At 42.6% G+C, this 21853-nt stretch overlaps 1 protein-coding gene across 2 annotated transcripts in view; it reads left to right on the top strand.

Annotated features, from left to right (window-relative positions):
- The window catches only part of scube1 (signal peptide, CUB domain, EGF-like 1), a 221054-nt gene that overhangs the window by 119446 nt on the left and 79755 nt on the right, over positions 1–21853 (top strand). The window contains exons 5-7 of one of the 2 annotated variants that reach the window (XM_049567060.1): positions 3914–4042; positions 8886–9002; positions 19004–19093. In XM_049567060.1, the coding sequence (XP_049423017.1) occupies positions 3914–4042; positions 8886–9002; positions 19004–19093 (336 nt within the window). The remainder of the gene's footprint in view (positions 1–3913; positions 4043–8885; positions 9003–19003; positions 19094–21853) is intronic. The other variant, XM_049567062.1, reaches the window with a different exon arrangement.

Here is a 21853-nt window from a genome sequence, read left to right as displayed (position 1 = left end):
GGAGATTGAGTGTAATAAATTGACAGCTCTGTCCAAAATCAGGCAATTAAGCTGGGAATGAAAAAAAGTTTTCCCAAGAATATGTTAGGCTGTATATATGAAATTTGATTAAGATTGGATAAACTATGTAGGAATGATGAAAGTTTTCAAATGAGTGGAAAGTCTTTGTGGGCAGAAGTGAGCTTGTCTTTTACAAATCACAGTTTAGGAGTTATTGTGGGTGAATACCAATGCAAGGGCTCTCCATAAGTTATAAGATAAGATATACTTTATTGATCCCCCAGAGGGGAAATTCAGATCAGTCAGTTCAGAGCTGGATGTAGCAGTTTGATGGTGGTGGGCACAAAGGAGCGTCTGAATCATTCAGTCCTGCACCTGGGTGGGATAATCTGCTGGCTGAATGAGCTGCCCATCAGCCACAGCTCGTCGTGTATGGGGTGAGAAGGACTGTCCAGGATTGCACAGATTTTGTCCTTCACCTTCCTCTCAGCCACTGTCTCCAGACTGTCCAAGTCCAGTCCCACCACAGAGCGGGCTTTCCTCACAAGCTTGTTGAGCCTGTTGACCTCACCAATCTTAACTCCACCTCACCAGCACACTACAGCAAAGAAGAGTGCACAGGCAACCATAGACTGGTAGAAAGTCTGGAGGAGCCCACTACAGACACCAAACGATCTGAGTCTCCTCAGGAAGAACATCCTGCTCCACCTCCTCGCCCTGGATGTGGACTGGGGCAGGTTGCCTCCGGTTCCTCCGGTAGTCCACCAACACCTCCTTAGTCTTGCTGATGTTGAGTTTTGAGTGGTTTCGGTTGCTCCACCTGACAAAGCTCTCAATCAGTCCTCTGTACTCCTCCTCGTCATCATTGCTGATGCATCCGACTACAGAGTGTCGTCGGAAAACTTTTGGAGGTGGCAGGAACCAGAATTGAACCTGATTTCAGAGGAGTAGAGGATGAAGAAGAATGGTGCCAGAACAGTTCCTTGGGGCACCCCGGTGTTACTTGACACCACCTCAGATACGCAGCCATCCACCCTGACATACTGCGGCTGGCCCGTGAGGTAATCCAAAGAATATGACTCTCACATTGAGGAAGATGGTGGCATCCTCCACACCAATGTGCTGCTGGTAAGCAAACTGCAGGGGGTCCAGGAAGACAGAGAACAGTGACCTCAGGTGCTGGAGAACGAGCCTCTCAAATGTCTTCATGACATGTGATGTTAGTGCCACCAGCCTGTAGTCACTGAGAGTGCTGGGATGTCAGCCTGTTACATGCATAGTCTGTTTTCAATATACACTTCCGTTTTCATAGGAAATATGCAGTTTGCATACAGTCTCTTTCAAAATAAATGCACCGCGCTGGTACAACAACGCAAATTTAACTTTATTATTATATAACAAATTTGATAATCAGTGAATCAGTTTGAGTTTTTTGAGTTTTCTGACATTTTTTTTGAACAACAAACTGATCGATTGATTTAGAAATTAATGGACAAATAACTCCAAAGTGAAAAGAATTACCTCGCATTTTCACTAGAGGAGGACTTCCCTATCACGCTAGTAAACATTGAGAAACTTGCAAATGGCAAACAACAAAAGATGGAATAAGGAGCAAACTGATGATGTCTTGGTAACAGAAGTGTCCTTTAAAGTGAGTTTATTTTGTTGTGGTGAGGTGTATTTTTCTGTTCTTGAGAAGGCAGATTCTCTCTGCCCTTGATTCTTGATACTCCCAATTCAGAATAATAAATATTCTTCTGAAAAGTCACAAAGAAATGAATCTATACAGCCCAGTCACAAGATTTGATGACTGGCATGAGGAGCAAAATGTTAACACTAGATTGTCAGTTAAGCTACCTAAAACCTTGGGAGAAACTTTGTGAAAGAAAGCATCCTTTATGATTGAAGACATTTAATTGTGCCATGATGGGTAGACTTCCACACACTCCCAAACTTTCTTTTCCAGTTCTTCCCAGAGCTCAGTGATATCTTTGGCTGGCTTCTCCTTCCCTCCTCGCCTCTCTGGAGAGCACTGGCCCTCCATCCTCCGCCTCCCTGCTTCCTCCCCCAGCTGATGAAGATTTAAACACTGGCCTATTTCACATATTATTGCCACAGTGTGTTCTACAAATCACCAGGATAGGAGACCGCATCAAACAGGCTTGGGTGAAGGAATGAAGGGATTCAGGGAACGAGACAAGGAGGAGGAGGGAAGACCAGCCATGTCAGTGCTGACAGGGAGAAACCTCAGATCAGTTACAGCTGAAAACACAGACAAAGCAGAAGCATAAATTAAGGCACAGGGCTTAATTGGTGCTGATGAGGAAAAGGAAATGTGTTCAGATTTTATTATGTGAGAGAGTGGGACTTAAGAAAGGGGAGCATGGATATGTTTCTTAAGCCCTGTGTTCCCTCAGATCAGTTCATCCAACAATGAGGTAATGTTTTCACCCCTGTCTGTTTGTTTGTTCATTTGTCTGTCTAACCCTAACCCAAACCAAGTTATGGAATGCCTGGTTATGATGCTGAAGAAACATCAGGCTGAAAGAACATAGGGCCTAATTTTAATGGAAAAAAAGTTCATGTGAGAATATAAGGGTAAGACAACATAGGCCCTAATTAAGATGTAAAAAAAAGTTAATAGGTGCTGACAGAACATAGGTGCAAAGGAAACATGGAGCTTAAGGCCTAGCAAAGGCCTAATTTGGATTTGAAAACAAATATTCACAAGGGTACATAGGGCTGAGAGAACAAGGGGCTGATTTGAATGGATAAAAAATCATAAGGGAACATAAGGCTGAGAGAAAATAGGGCCTAATTTTCATGAAAAAAGGTTCATAAGGGGACACAAGGTTGAGGGAACATAGGGCCCTATTTGGATTGGAAAAAAACATTTATGAGGGTACATTGGGCTGAGAGAACATAGGGCCTGATTTGGATTTTTTTGGAAAACAACATTTCCCTTTCTTGGGGAAAGACACAGCAGTGTACGTTGGTGCTTCAGCAGCATAAGCAGTCACTCACTCAGCTCTAGCTGCCTTTAGATACATATCCTGTTGTGCAGGGGCAGACTAAACCATTTTCAGCAAGGGCAAAGGTAAAGGCCAAGAGGGACTTCAAAGAGCTTCCACTATGGTTTATACAACATTCTTTTTTTTTTTTCTTTTTTTTTTTTAATTATTTTTTTGGGCTTTTGCCTTGAATGGACAGATCGAAATGGGGTGAGAGAGAGAGAGTCGGGGTTGACATGCAGCAAAGGGTTGCAAGCCGGAGTCGAGCCTGCGACTGCTGCAGCAAGACATCACCTCTATACATGGGGCACCAGCACTATCCACTACGCTACCGACGTGGTAGGTGGTGGAAGTCCAAGTAGGGTGGGCGGGAGTGGTGGTGGATGGATGTAACAATCCCTGACTTTCACCCAGGTTGTTTGCTTCCCATAAGATTGTAGAGTCAAACCCTATTCCTTGTTCCTAAACCCAACCACGTGTGTTGGCATAACATAACCACATGCGTTTGCTGTTGAAGGAAAAAAACATTAATTTGTGATGTTGTTCCAACGTAGTGTGTTTACTTTGAAAGAGACTGTATGCAAACTGTACATTTCCTGATAAAACCAAAGTGTATTTTGAAAACAGACAGTGCATGGAACAGCAAAAACTTTGTTCCAGAATATCAACAACCAACTGACCCAGGGTACCTTACACATCATATCTCAGTGTGGAAAGTCCATGACCAAATGTTGCTATGTGACAAGGGCAAAGTGAGAATGTGTTGGATTTGAAGCTAAGCTGTGAACTCAAGTGTGCTGGTGGAGATAATCACTGGTCAGCTAAGTTCACCCCTGTACAGTTCCACATCATTAAAAAGTGGTTACATTCTCTGTGTCCCTTTGTCTCTGTCCCCTGCACAGACGGGATGAACTGCATGAACAAGGACCACGGCTGCGCCCACATCTGCAGAGAGGCTCCAGGCAAAGGCGGGGTGTCGTGTGAGTGCCGTCCTGGCTTTGAACTGGCCAAAAACCAGAAAGACTGTACATGTAGGTATCACGCCTAACCTGAGTAATCCCCTTTATTGACAAACACACACACACACACACACACACACACACACACACACACACACACACACACACACGGACCAGGAAGTGACTGTGACAACCTTTAGTCTCAGATTAATGTGTCAGTTTTGTTCACACAGACGCTGGATGTCTTTATTTACTCCATGTAGTCAAATGCACTTTTGCGTAATGCTTTCTGTCATCTGTTAATCTTTAGTCAATTTACTTGTCACTTTGTTTTACAATTCACATGGCAGCAAAGTATTAACACTTTGTTTCATAGACTTGATTTTATTGAGGTACGTGCTGGTGTGATGAAGGCTCTAAACTGCTCCTGTAATAAACATCTGTAATAGCAATGGTGGACAAGTTCCAGTAGGCCTTCAGCAGTAAAATATGAGGGTGGACATTTAATACCAAAATCAGTTAAGCGTTTCAGGCCAAGCTGAAGGTGCTGAAGGATTCAGTAGAGAGAATTCATGTCTCTCACCCCCCTCCCTCGCCATTCGGCTCCATCCCTGTTTCTCACTCTTCATGCTGAGTGCCTGCAGCCACGGAATTTAGGGCTGCTGTTTTCGAGGGGGGGGAAATAAGCTTTTAGTTACACTTTGTTTGGCATCACATCTTGTTCTCCTCTCAGACAGTGAGAGTGTTAAGATTGTGAAAGCCTCTGAAAAGCTCTAATGCATCCCCCGCTGTGGTAATATTTCATTAGCGGCGAGGGACCCAGTGCTGTGCCGGCCTGTTGAGCATGGCGGCACAGGACAGTAGTAAACAAGTGATGAAAGAAGTGCTAGTTATGTCTACACACACAAACCCACACACACACACACACACATATCCTCCCTTCCTTCTCCTCTCTGTCTCATTTTCACCTCTCTCCTCCATTTTCTCCCTTCTGTCTCCCACTTTCTCCCCCTACTTCACTCTTTGCCTCATCCATTTTTTTTAATGCCTTTGCACCAGAGACAGCTGAGGCCAGAGACAAAAGGTTTTTGGGTTGTCCGTCTGTCTGCTTGTCCCATTCTTGTGAATGGAATGCTTCAAGAATGCTTTGAGGGAAATTTCTTCAAATTTGGTACAAACGTCCACCTGGACTCAACAATGACCTGACTAGATTTTGATGGTCAGAGATCAAGGTAACTCTGACCTTGCACCCATCTCATTCTTGTGAATGTGATATCTCAGGAGTGCCTTGAGCAGTTTCTTCAAATTTGGCACAAACGTCCACTTGGACTCGAAGATGAACTGGTTAGATTTTGGTGGTCAAAGGTCAAGAACACTGTGACCTCACCCTCATCCCATTCTCATGAACACGATATCTCAGGAAAACCTTGAGGAAGTTCTTCAAATTTGGCACAAATGTCTACCTGGACTCAACAATGAACTGATTACATATTTGGGGTGTAACAATACACAAGTCTGGATAGATATATCGATTCAGCAATCAACAATCCAATATTATTGACGCAAAGTGAAAACATTGGTACATATCATCATATTTAATACTAATATTCTGAAATTCCCATGGCATTTCTGTGGCACCATTTCTGTCCAAGCATACCCCTGTCCTTGACATTCAACAGTGCTAGCAGCCTAGCGCCAGGCAGATAAGCAGCCAAGAAGGGATATTTACTGATATTGTCTCATACTGATTGCAGATCCCTGAATTGAATCATATAGTGTTGCAGACTTTGTGACATCAGCAAATATTTTATTGTTGTCCCAGAAATATTGTATTATGATGATATTTTTAATTCGCACTCCCATTAGATTTTGGTGGTTAAAGGTCATTGTAACCTCACAAAACTCAAGAATATATACACTAATTGTGATAAAATTTCACACAAATGTCTAACAGAATATAATGCTGATGGGGATGACATTTTATATCCACAAGGTCAAGGGTCAACTTCATTGTGACATAATACTTCTGGCCATTACTCAACACCATAACTCAGGAAAAGAAGGGGAGACTTTGGTCAGATACTGAATTGGTGACAATAATCTTGGGTGCACACCCTCAGACTGTGCTGATTGTATAGATCTTCTGTGCTGCCAGGTTGAAGATGTGTATCAGGCATCCATGTTTGAGAATATGTATCTTCTTTTGAGCAATATCCATATGTGAGGCATTTTCTACTTTCATGGCTGCATGAGTCTGGACAGCCATGGAAGTAAATGACAACCTAACTGGTTGGTGGAGGCATACACCCGAGAGACTGCAATTCTAGGTTTATCTCCCCCATCCTCTCTTCTTCTCTCCTTCAAATCCCTGAAAGATACAAAAATGGTCCAAGTAAGGGAAGTGCAAAGTTTAGAGAAAAGCTTTGGAAAAGTTCACCAAGTGTATTCGCGCATGTTTTTCCCTTTTCACCTCAAGAACAGAAGATTAGGCAAATTAGGAGGTAAAAATGTTGGATGAATTACAGATGTCTTACATTGTTAGTGCTTGACAAATCAGTTCTGTTTATTATGGCAAACTCCATTTCAACAGTTTGTGGCCCATTAAAAAGTAGTACTTAGCTGGCTGTTTTAGGGCCAAGGGAGTAAAGTTGAACCCTGGTTTCTCTGGTGGAGAAAGGGCTAAGGTTTAGGAGTTCTCAAAAAATGCTCCAAGAAAGGTCCTGCGGTGAAAGCTCCCCGTTAGAAACTGCTCTTTCCCATGTTTTCCACCTCTCATCACTCTTTATCTCTTCCCCACAACTGCATTCTCTTTCTCACTCTTCCACATCTTTTCCCATCCCCTGTGTTGTTCACATTCTTTCAAATTATTTATCTTTCTCATGAAATCATTGAGAAATAGAAACCTTTTCTCTCTCTTTTCCCCTTTAGGCCCATCTTGACTGAAAGTTTTCTAGGAACTCAGGAACATTTTTAAGACCTAATTCTTAAAACACAGAAACTTTGCATTGGACACTGGGCCCTCCGATTATCAAAGTAATCATTTTCACCCAAACCATGATCTTTTCTTAACCCCTAACTCCTAATACCCCCCAATCCTGAACCTAACCAGATTGGTTTTGTGCCTAAACCAAACCAAGTTTTAAAACTGTCCCCAAAAACTAAATATTTAAATGTTACAAACAATAGAATCTTCACTTTTTATCAAATATGATACAAATTTACATTGACTTTCAGACAAACACTGTAAATATACAGTACAGGCCAAAAGTTTGGACACACCTTCTCATTCAATGCATTTTCTTTATTTTCATGACTATTTACATTGTAGATTCTCACTGAAGGCATCAAAACTATGAATGAACACATGTGGAGTTATGTACTTAACAAAAAAAGGTGAAATAACTGAAAACATGTTTTATATTCTAGTTTCTTCAAAATAGCCACCCTTTGCTCTGATTACTGCTTTGCACACTCTTGGCATTCTCTCCATGAGCTTCAAGAGGTAGTCACCTGAAATGGTTTTCCAACAGTCTTGAAGGAGTTCCCAGAGGTGTTTAGCACTTGTTGGCCCCTTTGCCTTCACTCTGCAGTCCAGCTCACCCCAAACCATCTCGATTGGGTTCAGGTCCGGTGACTGTGGAGGCCAGGTCATCTGCTGCAGCACTCCATCACTCTCCTTCTTGGTCAAATAGCCCTTACACAGCCTGGAGGTGTGTTTGGGGTCATTGTCCTGTTGAAAAATAAATGATCGTCCAACTAAACGCAAACCGGATGGGATGGCATGTCGCTGCAGGATGCTGTGGTAGCCATGCTGGTTCAGTGTGCCTTCAATTTTGAATAAATCCCCAACAGTGTCACCAGCAAAACACCCCCACACCATCACACCTCCTCCTCCATGCTTCACAGTGGGAACCAGGCATGTGGAATCCATCCGTTCACCTTTTCTGCGTCTCACAAAGACACGGCGGTGGGAACCAAAGATCTCAAATTTGGACTCATCAGACCAAAGCACAGATTTCCACTGGTCTAATGTCCATTCCTTGTGTTTCTTGGCCCAAACAAATCTCTTCTGCTTGTTGCCTCTCCTTAGCAGTGGTTTCCTAGCAGCTATTTGACCATGAAGGTCTGATTCGCGCAGCCTCCTCTTAACAGTTGTTCTAGAGATGGGTCTGCTGCTAGAACTCTGTGTGGCATTCATCTGGTCTCTGATCTGAGCTGCTGTTAACTTGCGATTTCTGAGGCTGGTGACTCGGATGAACTTATCCTCAGAAGCAGAGGTGACTCTTGGTCTTCCTTTCCTGGGTCGGTCCTCATGTGTGCCAGTTTCGTTGTAGCGCTTGATGGTTTTTGCGACTCCACTTGGGGACACATTTAAAGTTTTTGCAATTTTCCGGACTGACTGACCTTCATTTCTTAAAGTAATGATGGCCACTCGTTTTTCTTTAGTTAGCTGATTGGTTCTTGCCATAATATGAATTTTAACAGTTGTCCAATAGGGCTGTCGGCTGTGTATTAACCTGACTTCTGCACAACACAACTGATGGTCCCAACCCCATTGATAAAGCAAGAAATTCCACTAATTAACCCTGATAAGGCACACCTGTGAAGTGGAAACCATTTCAGGTGACTACCTCTTGAAGCTCATGGAGAGAATGCCAAGAGTGTGCAAAGCAGTAATCAGAGCAAAGGGTGGCTATTTTGAAGAAACTAGAATATAAAACATGTTTTCAGTTATTTCACCTTTTTTTGTTAAGTACATAACTCCACATGTGTTCATTCATAGTTTTGATGCCTTCAGTGAGAATCTACAATGTAAATAGTCATGAAAATAAAGAAAACGCATTGAATGAGAAGGCGTGTCCAAACTTTTGGCCTGTACTGTAACTTTGGGTTCTTTCTTGTGTGTTGTTTTCAGTGACGTGCAACTATGGAAATGGCGGTTGTCAACACACATGTGATGACACGGACACAGGGCCGGTGTGTGGCTGCCACCAGAAGTATGCCCTGCACTCGGACAGCAAGACCTGCATCGGTGAGTGACAACTAAGATGGCTTCCAAGTTTACATACACACTTGTACCCTAAAGCCCTCACAGCTGTTTGACTGTAACATCTGTTGCATGATAGAAGGTCCTGAACACTGTTTGTGTAGCACAGATGATAACAGGAGGAAAGTCACAGAATGAAAAGTGTCAGGGGTTGGTCGTAGTGAGTTCTGTCCCCACCCCTCGAGACCCTGAACACAGAAAAAACAAAGGCCAGCACTTTAACAGATTTATCTACCCTAATTTATTAATGTAACAAACCCACACTGATAATAATGACATGGATGAGACACAGGTTTCAGGTTGTCAGTGAAAAAAAATCAAGAATATGATTCAGTCGATACCTTTTTAATGAAAGCTGTAGTCCAGCCTAAGGCTATATTCAGCATCTAACCTGCATTAGTGGTGTAAGAAGTTCTTTTGTTATGTATAACCTACAAAATCACAACTGCAGGACCGTCAGTAAATTACAGAAAAAATAAAATAAACATAATGGCATTATGTTATGGTCTTTATTGTAATTTATTTCAGTTTTGTATGGGCTGAAATCAAATTAACAACTAATGTAAAATGAGCATGAACGTTAAAACTTTTCACAAAAAAATTATAATTTCAGGCACAAAATGAAAATCATTGCTTGCGATAGGTGCAAGGATTTCAAAATAGGTAAAGAGTGAAACATTTCTCAGTTTTCCATCTTTCAGTGGTTACAAAAGAAGCAACACATCATTTTCTTCCAGTGGAGATAGAATCAAACTGCAGCAGGGTATTCAGGAGATTAGGGTGTACAAGGTGCAAATAAAAAAAGTTGATGTCTCCTCTAAATCTCTGTTTCCATCTTCTCTGCCACATAAGTATTTATGGGCCCTGACACACCAAGCTGGCTGTCACCCGTTGATCATTGACAGGCAGTCGGTGAGCGTCTGTCCCCCTAGTCTTTGCAGTGTGTCCCACACTGTTGCACTATAGTCTGCCTTTGTTGCCAGTTTTTCAGCCAATTCAGCAACTGGTGGTGGAGCTTTCAGAGCCCATTGGTGAATGAAGTCCTTCTGATTGCAAGTCCAAATCAGTGCACAAGAGAGACAAAAGTGAAGAAAGTAAAGACACGGCTAAAGTCAAATGGGCATGAGATTGAAACAAACTTGTTCTATTCGGTAAGATTATTTTTTAGCTATTAGGCTCTTTGCAGAAATAGTTGTTTCGTAATTGTTGATGCTTCTGTTCTGTAGTGCATGGTAAGTATCCTTTGTTCTTTCAACATTGGATTGTGTTATTAATGTGCTAACTGGCTAACTAGCATCTTTAATCTGTACTGATGGTCTTCCCGTTTCCCTTTTTTAATTGATGAATAGAGTGCCCCAGGAATGAGTCCTAAAACCCAGAAATTAGTTAGCACCCATTTTTAAATGTTTTTTTAGATACCTTGAAATAAGGCCTGTGTTTAACAGAAGTTAAAGAAACGTTTTGTTCTATGACATAAAATATGTCAGTAAATACCCCACTCATGAATTTTGAAGCTTTAATGTGTCCTAAAATAGGCGGTTGCTAACAACTGGCTAAATGGGACTAAAGAACGTCATCATGCCGACCACAGCTCTACAGCCTTGTTGTAGTGGCAATGTTAAGCCATGTGACTGTGGTGGGGTTTGTTTTTAGCCTAACGTTAGCTTTTTACTTATGGTGATTGCAATCAGGCTTCAAAAATCATGGAAGTGGTGTTCATTTGTGTAGACTATCTTGCTGAACAAAACGTTTAAGTATCATAATGTGTGTTTGCCACAGAGTTCATTTTCTGCAATAATCCAAAATCCAATGGAAAAATCCCAAAGGCTTTTTGAAAAAGGGAACCATAGGCCTACAGAAAAATGTCATCCCTGGAGCACTCTACGCAGACTATCACTGCCTGCTGCTATAGACAGTTATTTCATCTCATGCAGGCTCAGAGGGTATGTGCTAATCAGCCGTTGGCTATAGTATCAATAGTGTGTTCATGTGCAGGTCTTTTGGCTAAGACACAGGTGACATGAGGCGGCGCCATGGTAGGCCTTTGTTGCCACCAGTTCTTTGATGTCGGTTTGGTGTGTCTGGACCTTCAGAGGGAAACCACAGTGGTAAAGTGTCAGGGAATGAGCAATAATATGTTTAGAGTATTAGAGGAACGCCTGAGCTAGCTGGTGGAAAATGACTGACTGACACATCTCCCACTCATATTCATCATGTCAGAACTCAGCTGATCTCAACAAGCAGGCAGCTCTCTCTGCCCAAACAGCTCATCTGCACATATGACTGTCAACAGAAGCAATGCCTGCACATCCTGGCTATCACATATTCATTTTCATCTGTTCAGCTATTTTTCTAAACAGTAGAGGATGAATAAGACGTTCCAGGTAAGTGGAGCTGTTCATAATTTTGTTTTCTAGACCTCCTTCCTGCTGATATACATGTAAGAAATACTTATTACCTCTCTGCTGTTGTTTACTGCAGCTCTTCAAACTGGTTCTAGTTTATGTAATTTGGCCTCAAGGGTCCTTAATCTATGGAGCCTGGCCAAATGTTGTAGTATTGATCACTTGTGTGCACAAAATTGCAGTTTGTTTGGCGTGCAGAAATTAATAATTCAACCTCATTTTACTTGAATAACTTTTTTCAAATTAATTGAGGTAGTGCCCTCAAATTGCTTAATTTTATTCCCTAAAATGACAACATTTAGTTTATAGTAGAAGTAGGAACTTAAGTGAGAGATTGAAGTGACCTCTCATAACTGAGTTTGATCTCTCTAACTGATCAGAAGTCATGTAGCAGTCATGTTAGTTTCATTTGTCCTCACCTCTGGACAGTCTGGGCCTCATGCAGCACAATCCATTCTCACTCCCAACCCGTCAGATAGTGGTCTCCAGCATCAGATACCGATGCACTGAGGCACCCTTTAGAGACATACTGTGCGACTGCCTTTTTTGATGCTCCGAGCAGCTGCTGTACTATAAAGAGCGAGATAGTCTGCATAGGGCGGTAGGGAGGGGAGGTGGATGGGTCAAAAACGGAACTTTCACCCAGAAGCCTGCTGTTTGTTTCCAGTGTGAAACCAAATGTCAGTGGGGTTACTTTTCTAACAACATAATGTGTCGCATGCTATGCTTGTGATGCATGTCACATGACATGACATTATGTTAGGAACAAACATACTTATTCTAAGCCAAACCATGATGTTTTTTTGTAAACCTAACCACATGCTTTTGTTAACGGAACCTTAGGATCTTAGGAAGTTTTTTTACATATGTGCTAAATTTATTTTGAAAAGAGATGCATTTAACAAGCAGGCACTGTGTGTCTACATTGCCCGTGAAAACAAAAGTTTGTTGTAAAAACACACTATGGATGTAACAAGTGTGAATTGATGTCCGTCCTTGAGCGTCCAAAACTGATGCTGGAGGGGTACTTACAGTGTCATAGTTTGATGTGAAGGGCCACCAAGGGTCTGCATTTGATGAGGTGAGAGTGAGAATGTATTGCAGCAGCGTTTTCTTAAATTCCTCTTGTATTTTCTCTTGTTTTTGAAAATTTGTGCATGAGACCCTTTGTCTCATACAGTTTTGATGCTGCATCAGATGTAGCAAGTTGTTTCTTTCTCACTTGACTTAGTCTGACTTATTAATTTGAAGGACAAAATCAATAAACTGTGGGCAAACATTTCAAAAACTGCACACTGTACTGGGCTCAGGTCATAGCAATAGTCAGCTCTGTATTAATTCAAGTGATTCTGGCTGAGCTGACTTGTCCAAAAGTCTGTTGTAACTACACAACATTTAAGGTAATTTTTTAAGACATGCCCACTCTGTAACTCTTTAAGTACCTATGGACGTATGTTGGCATATACACTGATCAGCCACAACATTAAAACCACTGACAGTTGAAGTTAATAACATCAGTCTTTTAGTTATAATGCAATGTTCTGCAGGAAACCTTGGGTCTTGTCATTCATGCGGATGTCACTTGACACCAACACCTACCCAAACACCGTTGAAGACTAAGTACACCACCTCATGCCTAGGGTACTCCCAGTGGCAGTGCCCTGCCCCCCAGCAGGACAATGCACCATCCCACACCAAAAAACTGCTCAGAATGGTCAGAGGAACATGACAAGGAGCTTTAGGCCTCAACCTAGCCTCCAAAATTGGATGTGTCAGTACCCACACTATCACCTCAGATCGGCTCTGAACTTTGGGAAATGTACACAGGCTGCGACAGGCTGGTCAGTCTAACAGTCTGAAATAGGCCGATTTAAAACGCCGGTCAAATTCCAGCCGCATCGCATGATTGACATCGTGTAACATCAGCAGCGCACACACACACACATAGATGCAACTCACGGCTTGGGTGATGTGAGGAAGTGAAACATGGGCAGCTCCTCACCTTAATCATTCATGTACACACATCAGAAGAGAGAAGGAGAAAGTTATTAATTGCCCATTAACTGTGAAGCTCTCACTGCTGCACTGTGCCGCTTGAAACTGACAAGGCGTGTGTCCACGTGCCGAAGATGCGCGTGTCTACGTGCCAAAGAATGTGCACCTTTTTTCTAGTTGTTAAAATAAGAATCCATATCCATAACACTGCACTTTGTAGATGTGAAGACCTGTGTGAATCTTCCACAGGAGATATTTTTACTTTTTCATCTATTCAAGAAATTACCCACAAATGCTATACACCAAGAATTATTATTTTATTTATCTATGTTTTTATTTATGTATGCCTTTTTTACTTATTTATTTTAATACTGCACCTGAAGTTATATTTGAGCAAAAAAGGAAAATGTTTCTGAACCTGTGTCACTGTTTTTGTTTCTTTGTTAGAGATGATTATTGAAAAGCTGGTTGTATCTTGGTTAAAATGTTCTAACAGATAGAAAATATTGCAATATCCTGTGTGTTGTAAAGTGGTTTGAAAAAAAATTAAATCGGAATTGGCCATCCAAACTCTCTGCAAATCGGAAATCGGGCTCGGCCCAAAAAAACTGTAATTGGTGCAAGTCTACCCTGTTTCCACCAAACTTTCTACCACTTTCGGTATGGCACTTTTGGAACCAAAAGTAACATGGTACCTGACATGGTAACAGACATGGTACCCAGACCCCAGGTCTCTTTAGTGTTTACACCACAGACAGTACTCTTAAATGTGGGCAGAATTGTGGTCACTTACTGCGCCGTCCAGCACTTGCTGTGTGTCCTCATCATCGGTGACGTAGAGGATGTCTGCACCTTGTTTATTGTCCACAGAAGAGGGTTGCACACCAACATATTCAAAATTAAACAGAACAGGCTGGAGTGAAAGTCTCTCTTGATGGGATTTTTTAAAATAGTGAGCTTGTGCATTTAGACCTTCTCAGGTAATTGCAGGGGTTTAGTCTTTCCGGAGTGATAGGAACGACGCTCCGCTATGCTAAATTCTTCTCAGAGTGAGGATTAGAATATGTGCAGTTCATATCATCTGGTCGAAATTAATATAGATCTTTAAACACTTCAAGATCCACTCATTATTAAAGGTGTATGTCATCCAAGAGAAACAAAAAAAACCATAATAGAATGGTCAAAATTGTCATATTGAAATTTAAGGATTCACATCGACAACTCATGCATTAAGTAACATTACAAGTAAACATTCCATCTTAAAAGTTGCTGGCATTCGGCCCAATGACTTAAGTTATTATTCTCTCAATCTACATCTGCTGCGAGAGGCAGCAAAACATTTTTTCATTTTGTAGTTACAATTTTACTACTGTATGTAAGACTTGCCACAGTATGAACAGTGGTTACATAAGCTTCAAAACCACAAAAGCCACTACTCAGCCCTGGCAAGAGTGACTGTCTGCTACTGACCAATCATAGGACTGCAGTATTCACAGCTCCACTTTTTAGTTCCCCAACAAATGCGTGACCAAAAATAGGGACGGTACGGAACGGTTCTATGGCTACCATCCACAACTTTTCACAGGGGAAATGGAAAAAATGCATACCAAACTGAACTGTTCCAGACTGTTTGGCGGAAACGGGTCTATAGATGCTCCATCAGATTGGGCTCTGGGGAATTAGGAGGTCAAGTTGACAGCTTGAGCTTGTTGTCATGTTTCTTGGGCTATTCCTGAGCAGGTTTAGCGGTACGACATGGTGCATTGTCTTTCTGGGGGGACCACTGCAACTGGGGAAGGTCATTGCCATGACAGAGGTACTTGGTCTCCGATGGTGTTTGGGTAGTTGGCGTGAGTCAAGTGGCATCAACATGAATGCCAGGATCAAAGGTTTTCCAGCAGATCATTGGACTGTAGCATGATCATCAAAGGTATTCATTTCACCTATCAGTGGTTTTAATGTTATGGTTAATTGATGTATATAGTTGCTCATTTAAACTCTGAGGTAATGGCTCTTCTTCAGTTTGGTTCATGTGGAAAGGTGAGAGAAAAGGCCTTTGTCTGCACAGGAACACTTGAAAAGGAGTGTCTGCCATGTGGTTTGTCAGGAGTAAGGACAACATCCAAATCAATTACAGAAAACTTCCAAAAAATCCAGGATTTATGAGTATGATTTGATGGAGGCTGACACCTGATAGCCAGCAGTTCATCAAACTTGGAAAATTTAGCATAACAGAATAAACCGAGACCAAAACCACAGTCTGGACTGATGTCTTATTTGGCTGTCGCTTAGACTATTCACAGTTGATACAAACACCAGAAAAGGTGTTCTTAGCCGTTCAATCTAGGCACAAATCCCTCTGAACAGACTGAGTTTAGACTCTCCTGCTGCCAGAATCTCTAACCTGGCAGGATTACAGGTCATCTAATTTCTGTCCAATTAGTGACTTGCTTGTGACTTTTGTTTACAAGCTGTGGTTCATTTGTAATTGGGCAGCATAAACCTTAATGAACCAAATAAAAAGGAATTTAGTAAGCTTTTCCGTGTGGTTTAAACCAAAGAAAACAAGGTGTAAGTGTGATTTAACACCCAGAGAGATTAGAACCACCTGCAAAACTATGAAACACATAAAGTTTTCTCCTGACTGTGAATTGAGAAACAACTCAGATGGTGTCAAAGCAGCTAACACACAAATGATCTGATGTCGTTTTGATGTGCTGTCCTTCCTGCTGTGTCTGTACACTGGAAACGCCTCTGTCTCTCTCTGTCTTCCTCTCTGTGTCTCTCTCTCTGTCTCTCACCTTCACCACTCGAGCCGATTGCCGTGCTGCTTTTCAGCAGCACCAAGTTTTGACTGCCAATAACCCCTTTTTCTTTGCAGCTGCTTTGAAGAAGCGAAACAACGCCGTCAAGGAAATTCTGCGTAGAGGAGGCAGAACGAGAGAGAGCGGGGACCCTCTTCTCCCTCCTTTCCCAATGTCTTGTCTTTTCTCTCTCTCTCTGTCTCTCTTCATACTTTGATGAGAGACAGGACCTCTGTATCTGTGGTCTGGGTGTCCCAACTGCTCTATGGGCCCACCTTTAACCCCCCAACCCTCCCTTTTTACCCTTTCTATGTAGCACTGTCCCTCTGCTCCTCCTCCCTCCTCCTCCTCCTGCTTTCTGGTGATAGTACCTGATTGCCTGTCTTGTCTGAGCATCCATGTTTAAACCAAATCAGGTGGATGTAAAGGATTAATCCTTAGAGCACAAGAGGAAAGAGTGACTCTGGGTGGGGGGGTCGGGGGCTACGTGTTAGACTCTGTGGTTCAAAAACGGACATCTCAATTGCAGCCTGATCTTAGGTAAAGCTTCCATGAAAGCAAAGCTAACCTTCTCCTTCTCCACCTCTCTCTCTGTCTCCTCATCCTCCACCTCCTCATGAACCAAAAAATAAGCGACCCATTGAAAACCAAAAAACCTGCCGACAACAAAATGCCCTCCATGCCTCACCCCCATCCATCAGCCCCTTTTTCTTGCTCCATACACCTTAATAGAGAGGCAGAGACTTGCACATGCACAGCTCACCCTTCTTTCTACTGCATGTGTCCACTAACATGTGCCACAGTGTCCAGTTGTCTGTCACTGCCTCTTTTACTAATCATTATGTCTGTCTGTCTGTCTGTCTGCTTATCCAGCTGCATGAAAGAGTCTGCGCTGCATTTGTATGGTTTCCCCTTTTCTTTTTTTACTTTCATTGTTCCTTTTTGAACTGAAGTACATTTTTATTGTTGCTGTTTTTAGTGACCCTTCTGTTACCTCCCAGTGCATTGGTTTTTACCATTCTCCTCCTAGCTGTAGTAGCGTAGACTGGTTTAACCCCCCCCCTCCCCATCCCAAGTTGGTCTGGCTCTCTTAAACACTCCCCTCTCTGTGGGCCTCCGACCACCGCTTAGCCCCATAGACTCTCTTAGGAGCGAGTGACTGGACTCCTCTCTTCCCACCCCCTTCTCAACCTGTCCTACACATTCACCCCCCCCCCCCCCCACACACACACACACACACACACATACACACACAAACACATTTATATCTCCCTCTCCGACAGATTTTTCACACACTCAAGAAAGCAGATGCTCAAAAGCACGCAGACTGGTATGCGCAAGCTCTCGATTCAACAACAGCCACATTTCACCCATTAGCCGAGCACCAGAAAGCCTCCATTCATCCCCGAGTGTACTTCAGAGAGTCCTTCACTTTGTCCATCAAGGAGAAAGAGAAAACAGTAGTGGGCCAGGGCTGGGAAATGGAAGGAACATTAATTACCCCCATATCCACCCCCACCCCCCACCTCCACTCATAGGACTGTGTGTATACATCAAAGGCCAGTCCTATAGCGGCAAGTGGCGTCCATTCACAGAGAGATGCTCATTCAGGTCCTAATGACTCAGGCCCAATGAAAGGCTGCCCCCCTCTCCCAGCCTTGTCAAACTCACCACCCCCAACACATGCATACCATTTTAACAGAGATCTAACCCACTTCTGCAGCCATCACCGCAGCCCCCCCCCCCCCAACCCCCCCAACCCCACCACCACCACCACCACCACTACCTCCGCTGCCCAGCTTTGGGAACTTGGTTTTTCCAGTGTTGACTGTTAAAGCCAGTTGTGATGTGTTCCATAGACAAACAGGCAACCAGCGCTGCCCCCAGACTACTTCCTCCTGCTTTTTTTATTCCTCTGCATGCCCTACCTACACTCCCCCTTCCAACCCCATTTCTCAGTGTGTGCAGCCCTGTTTCTCTCATATACCTCTCCCATTGTGGGCCATGATGGAACTGATTCTCGTTCTTCTCTCCCTCGTTCTCTTTTCCTACCTTGTTCATCTCCTGATCATCTTTTCATCACTTGGTCCTCCAAGGACCTCCTCTGACCACTTGTCCTCCTCCCCCACATCTCTTGTTCCTTATCGTCATTGTCACCCCCTTATCCTTTGCTCCCGTCTCTGTGCCCACATTTAAGGCAGCCTATCTTGGAAATGTTGGACATGTATCCTTTCCTCCCTCTCTTTCTCGTCTTCCTCCTCCATCCTAACACAAGGGAATCATTGCTGACAAAGTGTGGCTGTTTGATATGGAAGACAGAAACTCCATCGGCGACAACAGCAATGTCAACATGAGAATTAAAATCCCCCTTAACGTTCACCCCAAACCCATTCCATCCTCAAAACCCCCCACACCTCTAACCACCTTTTTTTTAAAACATTCTTCATATGTAAGGCCTGAACCTCTTTCCCTCCCTACCTACCCACCTACCTACCTACCAACCTACTTGCCTACCTACCGCTTCATTTTGTAAGCTCCACACTGATACTGATCATTTCATTTATTTTGTTTTGTTCTTTTGTCTGCTCTGGGGGATTTATCATTTGTTTAGGGATTAACACTCTAACAGGGATTTGGGTGCTTCTTCATCGCTTCTTGCTTCTTGGCTTTTTTTTTTCTTTTTTTTTTTTGCTCAAACGCCAAGAGGGGCTGAAGGTCTGGTCATTTGGGCTTCTCATTAACCTGCTGCTCACTGTTTGTCCCCTTGTCACTTGTGTTTTAGAGAAAGATGAGGCTGCAATTGAGAGCTCTGAGTTCAATGCCACGTCAGTAGCTGATGTGGACAAGCGGGTGAAACGGCGGCTACTTATGGGTAACTCTTTTCTTCCTCTTTCTATGTGTTGCCATGGCGCTTGTGCTTGTATCCCCGACTCCACTCCTCTCCGTTCCTCCTCGTCCTCCTCTCTCTGTCTTTATTTTGTTAATTTTTTTTCTTGTAAACCTTTGATGCCCACTGTGTGTCCCACAGTCAGTTTTGTTGTAAGTGTATCTAACGTGATGAAAACAAAATAAAAGGGGTCGCTGTTTTCCTTTAAACCGGTTCTTCCTAACTCCACCGACCAAATCTCTGGATGGCTCTAAGGTTTTTTCAATGACTAACATTTACTTTCCCAAATGTTTTATGTTCCATCCCATTTTTGTTCACCCACATTGCAAAAATAGGATACCTTACTACCAAAGCAAACGGAAAGGTTATGGACCCAAGCTGTCCAGTGATTACCACACCATGAAAGTTTGGCACTGCAGAAAGCTCTCAAACCATAATCCTCAGAAGGGGCAGTAAAGACAAGGAACACCAGATCCATGATATCCTCAGGCATTCTAGTCCTCTCTAGTGAATCATTTGTTAGGCTATGTGTGGAGACCAGTTTTGTAGTCAAGACTTACAAAACCAATACCCAGTAATGACCAAGGCTAGAGTGTGTCTTGACTAAGACAAGACCAAGACTTTGAGGGGTTGAGACCAAGTCAAGACCAAGACTGAGTCAAAAACAGTGTGAGTCCCACACTGCATTACACACTTATGATAAAATGTGGAACTCTTCAAATTGATCTGAAAGATCTGCATTCCCATAACTCCTCATTCACCTCTTTTATTGCAAAATATATACTGTAGATGTATATAGCGTACCATGAGAAATGTCTTGATAAAATAACCAAAGAGTGTTGAATTTTATGTATAGGAATATTCCTGAACACTAAGGATCTGAAATCACCTTAAATACTTGTATTCAACACACCTTTTTTGCAGGCCATTTAATGATATCCCAACAGGCTCTCAAATACTGCAGCTTCATCAGTGAGTTCTACGTCAGACACCAATGAAAAAGGACATCCTTTCACAGCAGTATGATATGCCACCAGGCAGCGTTGTTTTGAAACACTGCCGGATAACAACATTATTTAAGGAGCTGGAAAGTCCCTGTAGGATGGGCAGGAGGGGTGATGGATGAGTCCAACAAACTTTGGACTTTCACCCAGGAGGCCAGTGTTCGCTTCCCATGTAAATGTTGAGTTGACTTTTTTTCTAAACTTAATCATGTGCTTTTGTTGCCTTAACCTAAACACATGCTTTTATTTGCACAAGACTGTGTGCATCTAACGAGCAGAAACCGAACCGTTCCTGTAAAAACATATGCACCCAGGATACTTTAAGTGTAATATGTAGACGGGAAAGTCCATTGACCAAACAGCAATATTTGATGAGTTGGGAGTGAGAACATTTAGGAAATCCCTGCAGTTGTGGTCTTGCATGGTCTTGAATATAAAATCCTGGGTCCTCTTTGTCTGAGACCAAGACAAGGCAGGGTAAAAAAATCCGAGGTCAGAGACAAGACCTTCAAAAAGAAGTCTTGAGACCAGTCTCGAGACCAAGATTGATCTCAAGTACTACTATACTGGTGTAGACTGGACAACCCTTCGACCAAATGGATCTTTGCTCCCAAAACCTCAATTTTATTAGATTTTTATCATCAGATATGTCTTAAAATGACATTTATGTCTATGCTTTTGGTGGGATGGTTGCAAGTGACAAAAATAGTCAAGTATTACTTTTTTTTCTGAGGGTTGTGTGAAATGAGCCCCTTGGACCATATTTTAGGAGACAATGTTAAAACCTGATCCAATAAGTTGGCCTTTAGGGCTTTTGATGAAGATTAAGGTATCAAGGACTCATACTCCAAAAAAACAAAAAGAGTAGGCCATGATTTGTTTTTTGGCATCCTGCCACCTCTTGCTCTCAGATCATGGAAATGTCTTTCAATAAATCACTAAATGTTCTTCTTATGTCTTGATCAAACAAAGACTTACCAAAAATCAAATGTCAAAGTGGTGCTCAGCCCAAAGCACTATTTTTTTCCTCTACCATTTTGCATTTAACCTTTCTTTTATTTTCTAACACAGAGGTACATCTGAAATCATTCCTGGTGTCCAGTACGCCAAACCAATGTGCTGTACTCTCTGTAGTCTATTGAACCGCCTTCTATATTTATACACCTTTCATTTCAGCAGGTTCTTTCCAGTGTGGAGGAAGAGTGGAGGATTTGATTTTCCTCGTCCCTACCTCTCTGTCTTCTCTCTCCTTCCTCAATTTCCTTTCAACAGAATTTTTGTTTTCCCCACACTACTCACTGAACCCTGCTTCATCTCCTGTTGTACTAGCATGCCACCTGTCCTGATGGTGCGCCACCTGTAACCATTTGCATCCCAGGGCTGGGCTGCCCTACTGTATGTCATGTACGCTTCATTGGGATTACACTGGTAAAAAAATGAGGTTTTCCTTTCAAAACAACCCCTCCACAATAAGATCAGTCATAGCAGCACCTCTGGTTAGTAATGCAGTGTGTTAAAGACATTTCAGACTTAAACCTGGTCTAAAGTTTGAGACTCTGAGGACACTATGGCATCCAGATAACTTTCAAGCCAATATAACATAATTACCTCCAGGTTTCTGCATGATGTGATGTCCAGCTGCTTGCTCCCTGATTTCACCTCCGATAGAAAAAACGGAATGAAGTTTGCAACAAAATGAAAACTCATTCAATCTGTTGAAGTTGGCTTGATCACTAAACAC

The sequence above is a fragment of the Epinephelus fuscoguttatus genome, linkage group LG22, assembly GCF_011397635.1.
Source record: "Epinephelus fuscoguttatus linkage group LG22, E.fuscoguttatus.final_Chr_v1".
In the NCBI taxonomy this organism is placed as follows: domain Eukaryota; kingdom Metazoa; phylum Chordata; class Actinopteri; order Perciformes; family Serranidae; genus Epinephelus; species Epinephelus fuscoguttatus.
This window is presented reverse-complemented; position numbering and strand designations above follow the sequence as displayed.